Source organism: Pteropus alecto, unplaced genomic scaffold, assembly GCF_000325575.1.
Source record: "Pteropus alecto unplaced genomic scaffold, ASM32557v1 scaffold16, whole genome shotgun sequence".
Lineage (NCBI taxonomy): Eukaryota > Metazoa > Chordata > Mammalia > Chiroptera > Pteropodidae > Pteropus > Pteropus alecto.
This window is the reverse complement of record NW_006438867.1, coordinates 7,678,743-7,696,172: the sequence shown is the minus strand read 5'-3', so window position 1 is coordinate 7,696,172 and position 17,430 is coordinate 7,678,743. Positions and strand designations below refer to the sequence as shown.

Genomic DNA, 17,430 nt, shown 5'->3' with positions numbered 1-17,430 from the left:
CAGGTGAACGGTTGCTGGGAGCTAGAGAGAGACTGGGAAGTTGACGTCTATGAAAAGACCACATGAGGGATCCTTGTGGGGATGGAAACGGTCTGTGTCTTATATTGCGGGAAACTGAGTCCAGGGAACATGGCGTCTCTCTGTATTATTTCTGACACAAGTGCACGTGAACTTGCAATTATCTCAAAAGAAAAAAGTTTAAATTAAAAACAATCCCTCTCCATTCTTACGCCGTTCTCTTCTATTTTGTGTTTCTCCGTGGTTAGTCCTTCTCAGCAGTGCGAAGAAACATGACGTTGCTACATCGCTGAACTCCGTGAGACGGGGCGGGACACCCCACCCGCCTCCCGCAGGCACCCTAGCCGAGGGAGGGCGGCCACCTCGGGCAGAGCCGTCTGACCTCATTAGCCGAGCAGGCAAAGTCGAATGTGGATGACAGCTCCGGCGCATATGGAAACCATTACCTCATCCCGCAGCTTGCAGTGAGGTGGCGAGGCTCCCCGTACAGGGCTCCCCGGTCCCTGGGTGAGTCTGCGCAAGGTCAGGTCAGGGTCACGGGGCTGCTGGGAACAGATGACTAGCAGGGCACCTGGCTGACCCAGACAGGCCTCTGCGCAGAGCCGTGCAGGGGGCTGAGCAGCCCCAGGTGTGATGGAGTGTGCCAGGACCGGCCGAGGCACTGGGCATGTCCCCACGGGGGTATTTGGGGGAAGAACAGGACAGAATCACACTGCAGCGGCGGAGCATGATGCGAGTCGGGGAGATGCAGCTTTGCAAGCCGAGAGGCCTGTGCCAGCTCCCCGCTCAAAATCACGTGTACTAACTGCAAGACCCCGGCTTCCGGTCGGAGCCAGGTTCCCACTACGCTTCCCCGCCCCCTGCACCAGCCACGCGGTGCCCCCTGCCACACCTGGGCCGCTAAGCACTTTCCACCTCAGGGTCTTTGCACTTGCGCTCGCTCTCTTCCATGGGGCTCTCTCCCTCCGTTCCCTCGCAGCAGCCTCCTCCGACCAGCTTATTGTGACACCCCCTCCTCACTCTCTAGCCCGTACCCTGTTTTGTCTTCCTTTACCCCTCTTTTCACTACACGGCTTGCGTTTGCTGTCTGCGCTCCCCGTCAGTTTTCCGAGGGCGGGGATTTTGTTTCTTGTTCACAGTTTCTCGCCCAGCCCCAAAACCAGTGCCTAGCACGCAGCAGGAGCCTCAAGAACTGCTTGTTGAAGGATTCAAGGAATGAAGAGATGAATAATAAGGGAAGGCGGGAGCAAAGTACGAAAGCAAAGACAGAGGCTGAAACGCAAGGCCACAGGGCCCCTCGTTGTCTTCCTTCCAGAGGCCCCTGAGCACATCCTCTTCGGGAGGGAGGAAGAGGAGCCGGAAGAATCTTCCAGGACATCTTCGCAAGCAGCTTCCCTTTAAAAAACGGAATTTCCAGGGCCACAGGACTATACTCTGATTTTGCCAAGGAAGAGCTGACCCTTGTCGGGCAGACACACAGTCTGGCTAAGAGCGACTTCCTTGTACCAGACATGGGAACCAGGCCCAAAGGCCACCCTCACGTGAAGATCCAACACGTGGCCTCATTTAAGGCTGTTAGGTAGGAAACACGGAGGCCCTTACTACACCAGCGAATTGGAACATAAGCCTGCAAAAAAAAAAAAAAAAATTTTTTTAAAAACCGCCTCAAGGTCACAAAACCGAAACCTAAAGACGGCCAACCACAGCAGCCAACTGGGCTTTAAGATGCACCATCAAGAATTTCCCTTCTGTGCTTCTTCTGCCTTTTCTCTGTTACTCTCTTCCCCGTCGCCGGAGCGATGCTGACGGCGCCCGGTTCACTGCTGCCTGATTCGAATTGAGTTTTGCTCACGTAAGATCTTAAAAAAAAATTTTAATATGCCTCGGTTTACCTCTTAACAAGGGACAAGGATGTGAAGTGACGAAGGAGAGAAGAGAAAAACAAGGGAAGGAGGGAGGGACATTTGTAAAAAGGTGGTGACGATTTTAAAGGTGTTTGATGGTCTCAAAGAATAACCGGAGGAGAGAAACGCCCAAGAAGCAAAGGGAAACTTAAGCCAGGCATTAAGGACAATTTTTGGACGATGAAGCATATTGGGCTGGAATATAACTTCCCGAGGGTAGTTGGCAGCTTTATCACGTAAAGTATTAACAATTAAATGTGACTTGAAAAAGCATCTAATATGGGAAGGCAAAGACATGCAGATAACGACTGAATAGTATTTTTTTTAATCGATTCAATTCCCTGTATGTGAAGTTACCTTATATATATGAAAAATAAAACAGATTTGCCTAGTAGAGTTTAAGATTTGGATCAAGTGTGAAACGTGGATCTGGCTCGTGACCGTTCTTTTCCTTTAAAAACACCAGACTTTCTAGCGGGCCCGTTCATCTGCAAGTTCAGTACAATCAGACACTTTTCTGGTCCCATCTCTTCTGTTTTCTCAGCATGCCCTTCAATACACACAGGGTCGGGTGATAAACATCTGACTTTACAAATTCAAATAAGCATCTAAACAAACAGAATAATTCAGAGCTGGCCCCAAGTACTCCCCTGACTTGACTGTTGAAGTAATTAAAGAAAGATGAACTTCACTACCGATTAACCTCCTAAACACTAATTAAAGATAATGAGGGATCAAGGTGCCTGGCACGGCCTGACCTCTCTGTCCTCCCAGAGTTCACGAGCGGGCTGGTGGCCCGTGCAAGACTCACAAAGGGGCGAGGGATAAAGTGGATGCAGGTGCCTGCTTCGTGCCGTCTCCCTGGGAAATTGCACGCACAGCCCAGTCGGTGGGAATACAATAAACTCTGTTGAGAAAAACTAGATAGAGGAAATTTTACCTAGAGTATTTGTTTATGGGACTTCGGACCATGAGTGAGTCACTCAAAGTTCAGCCCACCTCGTGGAGGGATCCAGAGGCCTTCGAGAAATTGTTTTTAAAACTACGGCATTTTAGTCATGTTTTTGAGCTGCTTCAAGTCCGTTCCGAAACAAGGTTGGGTGTGTATAAATAAGACGTTAAAATAGAGCACGTGACCTCATGACCGTGGGTAGTCTGGAGCGCGGCCATGCCACCACGACACTTGAAGTATTGTCCTCCCATCCTTCTTCTGCCTCGTCTCAGGCAGAGGGATGCGGCGTTAGCAGTGAAGTCCTAGGAAGACTCAGAAAAAGCCACAGAAACAAGTAATTTGTGTGCGGTGGGGGTTCCCTCCCTTTTCCGAAGAATGTGTTCTGAAGAGGACGTGGCACGGGGCCTAGACATTCCCACACGTCATAACTACGGTCACCGTACGTAGATTGGAGGCTGAGCTGAATGCGTACGAAGTGTGTGGCTGCCGCTCTCATCGCGTTTCCAGTCAAGGCCGCTCCCCAGCTCCCCAGGCGGGTTCTGGAGCCCAATATCTTCGCTCTCAGGGCAGAGAAGGTATCTGAGTACGTAACGTGACAAGACAGGCGGTGAACACTACTAGCTGGGGCTGACGCCCACGCTCAGCTGGACACGTAGGTGGTTCAGCTGGAGCCTCCTCGGTCGCTAGCCTGTGACAGATCTCCATCGAACTAACTGAACTGCTTTGCAGTTGGAGCTAAAATTTTGTTTTCCGTCCATAATTCTATACATACAAATACTTACAATTTTGTTTCCTGTGGCCAAGTGGCTTGGCTAAATACTTGAAAATGTCTCCTGAAAAATGCATCTTTCGCAAAAGAAAATTAACCCATACTCTTTAGCAGACGACTGTAAACAGTGGGTTTTCAAATCAGCAATGCGAAGAGAGCAAGCATGTAGTGATTTTTCGGTTGAGGCCACCCCTGCGGAGAAGTTCCATGCGGAACAAGCAAGAACCAACCACACCGTAGAGGCCTTTCTTATTTTTATGTTGATGGTTTCGATTAAGGTAAATGGAAAGGGAAAAATTAACATCCTGGTCATTTGAAGGCTGACTGGATGTAGACCCAGGCCTGTGGCCTAGGTTGCAAGGGGCTATGACATTTACTTGGCTCATGGGCATGGTGGTCTTGGCAACACATCAAATAAATTTCTGGGCCTCATCTTTAAAGAAGCATCGTCCAGGTGGACATGGGGAGCGAGGCAACGCCACACAGACTTTGCCAGCGTCTTTCACTACCTTTAAAACAGGGTTTACTGAACACTGATGAGCAGATGGATAGAGAATGCTAACGAGCCCTTCAGAGGCCAGGCCCTTGCCTTCTTCCAGGCTGTCCAGTTAAAAAACCTGCCCCGTATTTCTGGCAAACCATTTCTTTCAAAATTTCAAAATAAGATGACTGTCCACATCATTGCTTATTCATGTTTTCCAGTTTGAAGGAGAAGTCTCATTGGAAGGACTGACCTGGATCTCGCGGTGTGAGGGTGCCCTGACAGGTAGGGTTAGATGACTTTACTCTTGGTACCTAGCAGTCTGTGAAAAGATTCATTGCCACCAGTGTGGGGACAGCATTGTGAAAGACACCGTAGGGGAAAAAAAAAGAAAAAAAAATATATAGGGCACAGGAGAGAGAAGACACAGTTCTCTTTCTTTTCCCAATGGGAGGTGAAAAACCTTTGGATTATGAATTTTTTAAAGGAATGAATTGAATATTTGATATTAATTTTTCATATATTATTACTTGGCCTCTCTCTGGTCCATCCATAAAAATGATGAAATAGCGACACAAAGCCACAACGTATCGCCAGCGTTTGACCACTGCACTTCCTGAATGGGTAAACGGTACTAGAGAAGGCTGAAAGCTGAGAGGGAGAAGCATTTCTGCTGTGGGAAGCTATGGTCTCTTTCTAAGATAAAGAATGGCAGCCTTCAGGGGGCCGGCGAATCCCCTCGAAATCCAGCGCAAAGCTGACATGTCGGGAGATGGGGCGTAGCTTCAGTCAGAGTCTCAGAGGTCTGGAGCAGACCTTTGTTGCCTTCTCTGCTGAGGAGCACTCACGGTGACACCCCAGCTTTCCCACAGAGAGGGATCCTGGGTCCCCAGAGCAGCTCCCTGCCTATGGGAATTGGCTCAGGATGGTCCCTCTGAGAAAAGAGAAACATATCAACAACTCGTCAGGGTCACTGTCTCCCTTCTCTGTCAGTTGTCAACGAGCTTGTACGTGGGGTGACCTCCTCGTGATCATGACAGGGGTGGGGTGGGGGCGGAACGAGTACACGGCATTGGAACGAAGTGAAAAGATGGAGAAAAAAGTGGTCCCTGCTGACACTCTTGGCTAGGGACCTGCAGCTGTGACCACCCTGCGGCAGGACGAGCCGGGGACCATTCACACCCTGAAGGGCACTTTGGACTGAGGCCTCTGTGACCTGCATCTAAAAGCATCTTACACTGATACGAGGGGTTCTTTTCCAAAATAACTAAGAACCACTGGCCCAAGGATGGACTTTAAGGGACCAGGAGAGAGAGCAGGAGCATGAACCGAAAGGATGTGGAGTAGAAGAGAGCGGAACGTAGCTCTCGATTCTCGATCTTGAGGCCGTGAGGTGCGCCTACGGGTTGTCTTTTAAAGGACACTCTTTGGGTGTAACTCACGACAGTAATCTAGGTTTCATCATCCTTTCCGTTCTGTGACCGGCATCCATTATTTCTTACCCATTAGGTCTCGTGTGAGAAACAGAATCTCACACTGGAGGCCAGTTTACGGCGAGGCCCGGGGGGCCAGCCTTCTAAACCTGCACGTTCAGTGGCTGAGTGCTTATCTGCCAGGCAGTGACTAACCTACAGTCTTCCTCTCAAAAAGGATGTGAGACCGCTATAAGAAAACCTTTTTGTAATGTTAAATTCTTCTAGAGTGGGGGTGAAGGGTGACTTTCAAGTACACGCGGATGAAATACGCACAATACTCACGTCCCAATAGGACCTGCGTGGGACAGGGCTCCTGGGGACATAGAAACTTAGTTTTGGCCTGGACGAACTCCAGAGACCTTGGTGAAGAAGGGTCAAGTGGCTCTCTGTAATATTCTCTACTCGCAAGATCTCGCTCTATGGTGATTTCATATAGGTGAGGCTTTTGATGACTCCCTGTGGCTTACAGAATACAGCCCCAGGTCATATGATTCGGCCCTTACCTGCTTATCCAAACTAACTGCTCACCACCATGCTGGACACTCGGCTCATCCTACTGACTTTTCATTGTGCCTGGAAAATTCTGCATCTGCTGAGCTATCTCTGCAGCCCCACCCGCTCCTCCTGCTTGAGTCCCTGCTAACAAATTCTAATTGGCGCTGACCCCCCCACCCTCCACCCCTGATAGCCTCCCCATCACCTTATTAAAATACTTTTCACACTGTATCCCCATTCTCTAAGTACTCGCCATTATTGTTACTTGAATCTTCCCGATTTTTTTTTTTGGCTAGCACGATCTCTGGCAAACTATAAAGTCTCAATATATGCTCTTGCCTGAATTAGCGTCACCGTAAAGAATGATGACATTGGCATCCCTGAGCAAACGTATACGAGAAACCATGTTGAAAAATTCTCAGAATTTTTATCCAAGCTGACTCCTGAAGCTTCGGAGGAAAACGTACCAAGGCTCTGTCACTGAAATCTGTTTTTATAACATGATCTTCCACAACAGGATATTTACCCACTCACGGGCATTTAAAAAATCATGACACTACTTGCTCAGTGGGTGTTTTGTAAAAAAAAAAAGTTCATAAGAGTCCAGACGTCAATGGGTAATGGGTCATAGAAGAAAAACACTAAAGGCGTGTTGTATCCTGCACTGCACACAGATGGATGGACAAGGGTTTGGAAGCACGTATTATAAACTTTACTGTAAACTCTATGATCGAGTTTTTCTTTTGTCGTTACTTTGTTTCCTTTGGTTTGTTCTTGAAAATGGTAGATGAGAAATGCTGCTCACGCACCCACGCACAGCTGAGCTGCTAGAAACGGAAAAATATTTGCTGCCTACACTTAACCTGAACGGCAGCAGCGAAAATCGAAATGGATCAACAGAGGGTATATCTGAGCCTGCGACGTTTCTGATGAGGTCATAAGTTGGACACGCTCCAGCTGAGCTACGAAAGAACGAAAGTCAGAGGACAGGAAACGCGTGCACGGTGGAAGCTGCTGCGTTCGAGAGGAAAATTAATGTAAGGACTATGGCCGTGACGTGACGTGACGTGCACGTGATGGAACGCTGCGGTCACGTCCCTGGAGAACATTACACAAAAGGGAAGAAGATGAAAAAGTTGCCTATGAGAAACAATGGGAACCTAGGATCTGAAGCGCGTCGACGAGGATGTCCGCTGGGTCCAACGGGAGGATTTCCTGAAGGTTCTCGGAAGAAGTATCTGGGACCGGACGGTGTACTTGGCCTGTAGACATCCCTCTCCAAATAACGCAGACAGAGATTAATCTTTTTTGAGCATATTTTCGTTTCTGAATAGTGAAGAAATGAAAGCGAAAGCCTTTGAGGAGCAGCAGGGATGTGGCGTTGCGAGGGCAGCACGACTTGTGGAGGCAACACGCAGCGGCCCGCACGGGGCAGGGACGTGTCGCCGTGGCGTCCCTCGGGGTCATCCGAGAAAGAGCTCGCTGCCTTCTCCTGGGAAAAGGCGCCGTGCCTCAAACGCTCCGAACGCGGACGATCTGTGGATGTCCGGTCAAGGAACACAGCCCGATCTGTCCGGCAACGTGGCGGTGACGAGGTCGGCACACGACCCGGCCCCAGGCCGCTCTGCGGTGACATCCGCCTTCTGCGGCGCGTGACGAGACGGCAGGAGGCGGGAGCATGCTGGGGGGACGTGGACAGTTCTTCGCTTTTCGACGGGTTTGTGGGGCTGGGTGGACACGTGCCGAGGAGGGTCAGTGCCGAAGCGGACATCAAACACAGACGACCGGCACTGTCCTTTCTAAGGTCTTTTTTCTTTACCAGAGTCCAGTCCATCCAGGAAATTCAGGCATCCCCTTAAATGCACCACAAAAACAACTTGGCATCTGTGCTTCCGGGTGCCAGAAGGTTCTACCCTTTCCCAGCTCGGCCTTCCGAGGGACTTGGGAGTGGCCCACTGAGAAATGGGCAGTCGAATCCTGGGATTCCTGGACTGTCCAAATTGTAACTCGATTTCGGAACGGGTGCCCCGTTTTCCAGTTTGTCAGCCTTCTGGAACCTTTGCTCTCAGCAGTCCGTCACAGTTGGAGCCGGGGAAGAAAGGAGAGTCAAACCCAAAAGCAAACAACTCACTGATAATGAAGTAGAAAAGGGACCAGCGGAGTTCCTCTAAGACTCTCTTGAAGAACTAATCTCCACTAGGAATGTAAAACACGTGTTCAAACAATAGAACCCACACGAGGCAAAAAACATGAACAACAAAAACATCTACCTCTGAATATTCCTATTGTTGCTCTAATGGGTCACATAAAGCCAATTTTCAAAAATGAAGTTTAAAGTGTTTCATATGACTTTCGAAGGGATATAACGAGCCATTGGCACTAGCAACCGTCATTAACTTTATGAGTAAAAATGATTTTCGAAAAGAGGTCTCGTTAGCAAATAGAGAAAGTTGACATTAACTTAAGAAGTCATGATCCAAAAAATAAATTTCTTCAAGTCATCCTAAAACTACGGTCCGAGGATGCGCTACCGGCGGACCGCGGACCAGCCCGCCTCCGCACCTGTCGGCTCACCTCCCTCTCCAGGCAGCAGCTCTCCCGTCTTCTCTCCCGGCGTCTCACAGAGACACTCGGCTCCTTGACCGTGGCAGTGGGCCTGCCTGGCGAAGCCCCCGAGGAGACCGTGAACGCACCGCTTAAAAGCGAACAGGACATTCTTTCCCTGCTTCACGACAAATGATGGGTGGTATTTATAAAAGCTTACGTTATCAAACGCCTGCCCATAACAGCGACAACAACGACGACAACAACCACCACAACCACAACCAACAACGGGACATTTGGGACTTAACAGCCATACAATAAGAGGGAACCAGTTATTTCCCGTTGACGCGGGAGGCTTAGGTACTAACTAAATGCTAATTAGACGGTTTAGTTCCTTAAAGAGCTGATTCTCCTCGAGGTGTCCTTCCTGTGCCAGGAAGCGAACGGCCACCAGAGCCCCCGTCCGTGGGCCAGCGAGCCCTTCTGTGACGTCCGGGGACAACTGCCTCCTTTGCTCGCTCGTGCATTTCCTCGCCTGTTCTGAGGATTTGTCCGCAAGGCTAGTGCTTTGCCTTGGAAGCGTTGCCGACTCTTCCATTGTTTTCTCAACTAAACGTTTGCTGGCAGTAGGCCTTGCCCAAGGTTGTTCCCTATGTGAGATTAAACACATTCATTTCTTTTGTAGACCACGCCGGTCTCTGTAAAGGTGATTCCCACCCAACATCATCTTTCTCAATAAGGCTTCTCTTTTCTGGGCCATGTCTAAGCACTTAACGGCGGTCACAAACCCTTATGCCTTTATTTGCTCTGAAGTTGTCAGACTGTGTGGCTTCTGTGTTCCTTTAGGGGAGGGTCTGGTTTCTGTGTTTGCTCCATGTTCTTTCTACACAGAAGGACCTAGAAGGCAACGGCATTCGGCTATTATTTTCTCGCTTCCTTGCTGCTCTGCACTTGACATTGTCAAATCGGCAGACGTGGACGCTTTCCTGCGGCCTCGGATGGGACTTCCGTCCCCTGGCTCCCAGGCAGGTCCCTCTCCTGGGCTCTTTGGGGCTCCTCTGCTTTCCACACACTAATAAAGATGAATTTGAAAATGGAAGCATTCGGGCGGCTCTCAACACCTTGGCTTCATGGAAGGAGGACTGGAATTAGAAGACGCAGGTCCAGTCTCTGTCTTCAGTTGGGTGACGCTGGGAGGGTGACGCCACCTCTCCGAGGCTGCGTCCCCTCGTCTGCACGGGAGAAAGCTTTCATTCACAGCACTTGGTGACAATCGTGATGAGGAAAAGAAAATGGGGCATAATTTCTGTTATGCCTTCTTTGCTAGTCTCGCTACTATTGTGTACGTTGAATATTTAAATAATTTAAAAACATTTTAAAAATGAATGAACGGAGGGGAGCGTTGAGGGCAGCGTCAGCTGCGGAAGAGCATGGCCGAGATGGGCACGGCGAAGCCTGGGAGGTCAGGGGCGACAGGAGGCTGAGAGTCACACAGGTGACAAGAGGGAGAGGAGGCCGAGGACATTCTGTGGCCCGGGTGGAAAGTGGCTCCTTTCTGAGACTGTGCATGAGACTCTGGATGCCGAGAGGGAGTCTGAGGCTCTGGGACACCTGTGGTGACGGAGCAGAGAACCGTGAGGGCCGGGCTGGTTCTGAGGGGAGAGGCTGAGCTCGGGCATGGCCGTGCCTCCATCTCAGATGAACATCCGGGGAGCAGGTCAGCGGGAGAGGCTGCAGCTGGGGAGGCGGCCTGCCTGCTACACCCTCTTCTTTGCAAACAGGATGACTGGGGAAACCGTCAGGATTCTGAACCCTCCCACGATGCCCCCCTATCCCAGGCTCACTGTGGCTTGCCCACACCGTGCCTGGGGTTCAGCGGGTCCTCTGCCCGGTCCTCCCGTCTGCCCCGAAGATGTAAACTAGAGGATGTGCTGTACCCTCTCTCAGTGCGGGGAAAACCCGCCTGTGTGAAAATGGCCGGTGATGTTTCACTGTTATTTGGCTTCTTAGTTAGGCGGGTGGACATGTGGGTGTTAAGACCGTCTGAACGCCTACATGTGCTGCAGATTTAATGTGCACCATTTCATTTAAACCTCACATCAACTGTATGATGAGGAAACTAAAACTCAGAGAAGTTAATAACTCAGCCAAGGTCACACAGCTAAGTGAGTGGCAGGGCTTGGAGCCCAACCCGGGCCCGTCTGTCTCTGCAGTCTGTAATCTTTCCTCTACTTTGTGACATGGCCATGGAAAAAATGCAGCAAATGTAAAATAAATCTTAACCAGGTGTTGGAAGCAGACATTTGCCACCTGGTCTGGAGAGGTTTGTTAAAATGATGCCATAATTTCCTATCCTTTTAGCTAATAAAAAAAAACTAATAGATACTTTAAGGGGAAAAAATACTGTGGGAAGGGGTTAGAGAGAAGCAAAGAAAAATCAGAAACGCGTATTGCCAATACCAACACTTTGAGAAAAAAAATAGGATATAAAGTCTCCATTGGAGAAATAATACACAATAGGCTGGCGTCCCTCCTACTTGGGGGCTTGTTCATATTTATCTTTGACTCGGCAGTTGTGCCAGCTTCGACTTGGAGGTGTGACAATGCCAGGTAGCTCTTTAAACATTATTTTAAAGGGCAAAGGATTTCTGCTTAAAGATCAAAGCACAGTGGATAGTTTTTAGTTGAGTGCTCCCTCAAAATGTACTGGGGAGGTTTTGCTTTTGCTTTGTAACATAATTGGTTTTAGGGGAGCACCAGGAGAGTGCTGCCTCTGTCCTATATTAGGGTTCCCAGGTCACCGGCTTGGACCTGCGCCCCGCCTGTGTGGAGGGAACCTTGACATGGAAGCTGGGTGAGCACAGGCGCCCAGACTGGGGACTGAATCAGATTTCCCTCCTGAATTTCCAAGAGGCGGACGGGCTGTCTGGATTACCTCATGTGCACTGGCTCGGCCCTGGGAACACAGAGGCCATGTAGCAGTGTTCGGGGAGAACAGAAAACCAGAGCGGAGATTCCGTGATGGCTCACCATAAAGTGACAACCTCGATCAAAGGCACAGAGCGAGCCGTACTCTGGCGGGAAAGCACTTAAGCCAAAGAGAATCTTACTAGCTTGTTGGCAAAAGGCAGGGGCAGCAACCAGAATCCTTGACCTTGAAACTGGAGAAAATCAGCCCAGGGCCCACCCTTACCCCTTCCCATCAACTGTGATGAACGGGAAGAAAGTCTAGAACGAAACAAGGGTCTCCTTGTTTATTCGGACTAAGTGGAAGACTGATGTTCTCATCAGATGTATTCACCTTTCTTGTTGCTTGCCAAAATACCTAAAACACACAACAGCCCCTAGTCCATACCAAGGAAGAAAAGCAACTCGAGGGGGAAAAAAGTTAGTTTGTCCTCTTACGTGGCATTTTAGGCAGTTGTTTAAATTACATTTGTAAAGCTAAATGGCCAGTAAAAGATTTTCTTCCACCAGGAAAAAAAAAAAATGTCATGAGTGACACCTTAGGACTAAAGAAGGAAAAGAAAATATTACCTAAACATCGAAAAAAGGAATTCTTCCATTTAGCTCCTAATTTTGAGACACGGGCAAAGTAAGGCCAGGCGTGACAGGCTCCAGTCTACATAAAGAAGAGTGGGACCATCTCTTGGCAGAGATTTATCGAGGAAGATGGTTGGGGGAAAGGCCTTCCCAATGTCCAAACACGAACACGTGTCCGGCCTCTGTGAAAGGTACACAAACGACACGTCCAGAAGAACGTCCCGCTGAGAGAAGACGAGCCGAAATCGAGGAAACCACTTCCGCTCGTCACCTTCGCTGTTTTCTCACTTCGTTCTGTTTCCTAGACGACATCCATCTCTGATCCAGCCCCTTCTCGCTACCAGCTTGTTTTTCTAAGTCACGAGAACAGGCTTATTTGTGCATAAATTCCCCAGGCTAATTTTGGAGGAGAGGGTTCACCGACACGACCGTGCGGGAGCATGTTAATAAAACTTTAGCACGTACCAAAATAGTGTAACAGTTCGGGGCTTAGACAAGATGCATACGACGTTCAAGTACTTTATTGAATAAATAAAGGGCACACGGGCTGCTTAGAATCCCTAGCCACCACTTCAAGTCGTATTTGTAAATTCGGCACAAGAAGGTTTTTAAAAAGATTTTTGTTCTATTTCTCATGAGCACATTCCTGAGAAAAAGGGCTAGCGTATTTGCCAGTGACTTGGGCCTGGGAGTTCTGACTTGGCAGAATGTCCGGAAGGAACTCTATTGTCAACCCAGGAGAGAAGGGGCCCTCTCACTGGAGCCAAGTGACCACCTGCGTCTCTCTCGGCATCTTTCCGTGGCCACTTTCAACACGAGCGACACACGCCAGGCCCCAGCAGCCCCGTGCAGATCACGCGGGTTTGCGTTCCCTTCCTCGCCTCCACCTCACTGGACGTGTGTGTTTCCAGGCAGTCAGTCGACAAACATTTACGTGCCAGACTCAAAGCTCCAGAGAGATGCACAAGTAAGCGGAAACTAAGCGGGTGGGGAGTAAGGAACGGGGAGTGTGGGAAGAGAGAGACTCAAAGACACGGGATGTCTCAAAGAGGGAGTCTGTAACATCTTTAGAAGGAAGAACACAGATGAAGAAATCTCCCCTCCTCTCCCTCCACCCAAGGCTTACCTCCCCCGGACCCCGCCAGCGCCTGAGGTACAGAGGACGCCCGGCAGGTGTGCGAGAAGGCAAACGAGGGTGACAAAGGAGCGATTGTGAGGCAGCTCTGGGGAGGCTGAGCAGGACGAAATCGCCTCTCTCTCTCTCTCTCGCAGAGAGCAGCCCACTGCCATTATCTAGTTTGCAGATGGACCACCCAGAAAACCTGAGAGCAATTAGGAGGGAGAAAAGCAAATGGGGCGGGGGGTCGCCGAGGATGATGGCAGGCGTGGAGTCCCCAGGCTGTCTTACGCTAGGAACTCGAAAGCGAGGCCAGACACTGGGACCCAAAAGGAAATGGACGTCGCCAGGCGGGGGTGTGCACGCTCACGCTCACGCTCACGCTCGCACCCCCGGTCACATCGGCAACAGGGTCGTGAAGTTCGCGCAGCCATCAGAAAGCAGATGTTCAGACGCGGAAGGTAGGAAACCACGTTTAAACCCTAATGATCCTCTGATGTCCCCCGAAACATGTAGAAGTGAATTCCGAACAGGATAAGGGAGTGTTACAAACGATGAATTCTTTTTATCAATGAGCGAAGGTGGTAAAGATATATGCTTTGGGAAACCTAGTCTCATTTTTTTGGAAAATATTTATGAATAAGAGTTTTATACGAAAAAAGGAAAGAAAAGATGGCCGACAGCCCGTGGCTCCCTTCAACGCTCTCCTCTCCTGCCACCCTAAGGTCTCGTGGCTGACATTTTGTGCTGCTGTTCTGGGCCAGGCAGCATGCTGTGTTGTACATACTGCTGCATCACCCCCCCCCCCCCCAAAAAAAATAAACACTATTCCTCTTCCTCTGTAACAGATGAAGAGACCATCTATCATACGAAATATCTTGCTCAAGGTCGCTTGGCTGATCAGCGGCTGAGCCGGAATTCAAATGCACGTGACCCTCCGACCTGAGTGCATATAAACCTAAAAGCAACAAAGGGACAGAACAAACAGACCATCAAGGTCATGGACAATGGACTAGTGGTTACCAAAGGGTAGGGAGTCAGGGAGGAGGCGTGAGGTAGATGGGGTAAAGGGACCTAACAACAAGGGGGTAGAGGGAGGGTGAAGTGGGTAAAGGGGATCAAATATATGATAGCTGCAGGAAACCGGACTTTGGGTGTAATCACACAATAGACTATATAGATGTCAAATAAGACACCTGAAAATTACAGAAATATATTAACCAATATTACCACAATAAACTTCATTTACGAACTTTAATTAATTTATTTATTTTTTAAAAATCTATAGGCAATCAATAACTGGTTTTCTTCAGGGAAGTTAGGGTTTTATTCATGCATGTTAACAGCTATTTAAAAAAATATGGAAATACTTTCAGAAAATAACTGTACCTGAGTTTCTAAAATGCTCTGATTTCTAAACTTTTACTCCAAATGCAAGCAATATTGATAAATTTATTTCTTAGTAATGAAACCATTGCAAAACTGTGAACCTTTAATCATTACAAATTCTCAAACTGAATTGATAAATACTCATTAGAGAAATATGGTTTCTATGCAGGTCTCAAAGAAATTCTAGGTCCTTGAAAGCTGAGTAGGTGCTAAGCACTGCATCTTAAGTGTCTAAGGGGCAGAAAAGCCCTGCCTGACCTGAGCCCTGAGCCCTGAGCCGTCTTGCGCAATGGTTACGGATAGGTCTGCCATGAGGCAAGCCCACGCCCGTAGTCAGGGTTGTAAGCGTACCTACCGGTTTTTGTCTTGATGACTAATACTTTTTTTACAGTAATTAGCACGGCTGCCAGACAATGAACACTATGGACTCACTTATTAAAAAATAAGCCATAGATAAACACGAAACCACAACTTTGATTTCAGACTCTGCCATCCCATTCCTAAGTTAGCGACCGTTATTGGAAAGTATACCCCAAATACTTCTCAAAAAGTACGAACGCTTTGTCTTCATTGCTTTGAAAGATGGTACAAACAAACGGACTGTAAAGAAAACACGCAGTAGGAATCTCGGCAAGTATGCAACTTCTAGATTTTTTTTTTCTCATTACTTACACATTTCTCTCTAAGCCTTTATAAGGTGGGCTATACTCATAATTTCCGAGATGCTGCGTGTCTCTGATACAGTAATGCCTCTTTATTACGCTGCAAATTGTTCTTAGGCCCAGGTAAATTTCCTTTGATATTATTTAGATTTTAACTACATGCAACCTAATAACATTTTCACATGTGATTAAACAAAAACTAGTCACACGTCCAGCTGTTAGGTACAGAGACGTGGAGCCTGATGCTCCATGAAAAATACAGAGAAAAACAGCCACATTTGTCTCCACGAACCAGTCAGTATGTGACATGCTACTTTCTCAGCACCAGTAGAAAACAATTCATCAAAAACAAAACAAAACAAAACAAAACAACCCACAGGTATACTTGAAGGGAAATGCAACAAGATTTACATGGATAACACGTATTGTTCAGTGTGCAAACCTCCCTGGGCGACAACTCATCCTTCAGTATAGTAATTGGGCCTGAGATCAAAAGGCCTCGCTATCGACTACTCTTCGGTAATGCCGCTGGAATGACACTTTCCCACCTTAAGAGAATATTGCTGCTATTTCTGTTCTCAGCATCTGGCTTGTTTTACTCGTGTCCAGACCCAACAGAAACCCCAGTTTAGCCCGAGGGCAGGTGCGGTGACCCGGGAAGTCAGATTTCACGTTGCCACCGAGAGAGCGTGGTTTAAATCTCACCATGACTACATTCTTGGAGAATAACCAAAATGCTTAAAACCGAGGGGAGGGAAGGGGACACGGGACGGCACAGTGCGGCGAGGGGCGGGCGGGCTCGTGTCCAGACCCAACAGAAACCCCAGTTTAGCCCGAGGGCAGGTGCGGTGACCCGGGAAGTCAGATTTCACGTTGCCACCGAGAGAGCGTGGTTTAAATCTCACCATGACTACATTCTTGGAGAATAACCAAAATGCTTAAAACCGAGGGGAGGGAAGGGGACACGGGACGGCACAGTGCGGCGAGGGGCGCAGAGAGCGTCGGATGGGATGGGGGTGCCCACCTCTTCCCGTTACTGTCGTGAAGCATCTCTTTTCCCATCACTCTGGTCTTGGTTTCCAGCTCCTGCACTTCCTCCAGCAACGTCTTCCTGCAGGTATGCTTGGCCCTGTGTCACAAGAAAAAGATAGTAAGAACAGGACACGTGAACTTTGTGCAGCTGCGAAGACCAGTTGGCGGTTCCCCTCTTGGGCCACATCTGGACGCCATGTGACTGGCTGAGGCTGAGGCCTGGGGCGTCGTGGAGCACCTGTGGTCCCCGAGCATGGCGAGGGCTCCACCTTCATCGCCTGGGGAGTACCTCAAGGCCTGCAGAATGTCAGAAGCCACCCCCGCTCCCAGGCGACTGCCTTCTGCTGACAGCCTGCAGATCTGGCTGAGGATCCCAGCCATTCAGACCCAAGATTGAGGCTCCTGGACACTCATGAGTCCATCGCCAAAGCTTCGCACAGCAAGACTCAATTAACAACCCAGAAAATGCTTTAAACCCTCACCCCAGTGGCCCTGTGCTGGTCCCTCAGCCTTGTCCCCTCCTGTGATCATAAAGTCTGGGGCGAGCAGCTTCCTCTCTCTCTTTTCAGTATGAGAAGAGCCAGTGCCACAGCAAGACTAAGATTTACGATGCCAGAGATCAGGCTCTTCATGCCAACCCCTGAAATTTAGGGCCAACGCCAACGCCAACCTGAAATTTAGGGCCAACGCCAATGCCAGGCACAGCTTTTCCAACTTCCTCTTGCACAGCCTGGCCATGAGGGACCACGGACGATTGGCGGAGTGGCAAAAGCAAGCTGGCCTTTGCAGTACAATTTCCACCTCCGCCTAGACACTCACTCGTCTTGAATTGCAGGAAGAGCTACGTGCACCCTTTTTCTGATTAAATTTTGAGGAACATCTTACATTGCTCAAACATGTGGCTGATCTCAGGGTCTCCCTAAGATTGAGACGAAACAGCTGGAAACAATATTGGTGAAGAAAAGGCATTTAAGAGGATACAGGTTAGAAATAGGTAAAAAAAAAAAAAAAAAAAAAAAAACACAAAAAAAAAAAAAAAAAAGACAAAC

The 17,430-nt window shown here is 48.9% G+C and overlaps 1 protein-coding gene across 1 annotated transcript in view; it reads right to left on the bottom strand.

Annotated features, from left to right (window-relative positions):
- ATP8A2 (ATPase phospholipid transporting 8A2) overlaps positions 1-17,430 on the bottom strand; it is a 470,091-nt gene that overhangs the window by 17,424 nt on the left and 435,237 nt on the right. Inside the window, exon 34 of the mRNA XM_006915835.2 lies at positions 16,374-16,478. Coding sequence (XP_006915897.1) covers positions 16,374-16,478 — 105 coding nt within the window. The remainder of the gene's footprint in view (positions 1-16,373; positions 16,479-17,430) is intronic.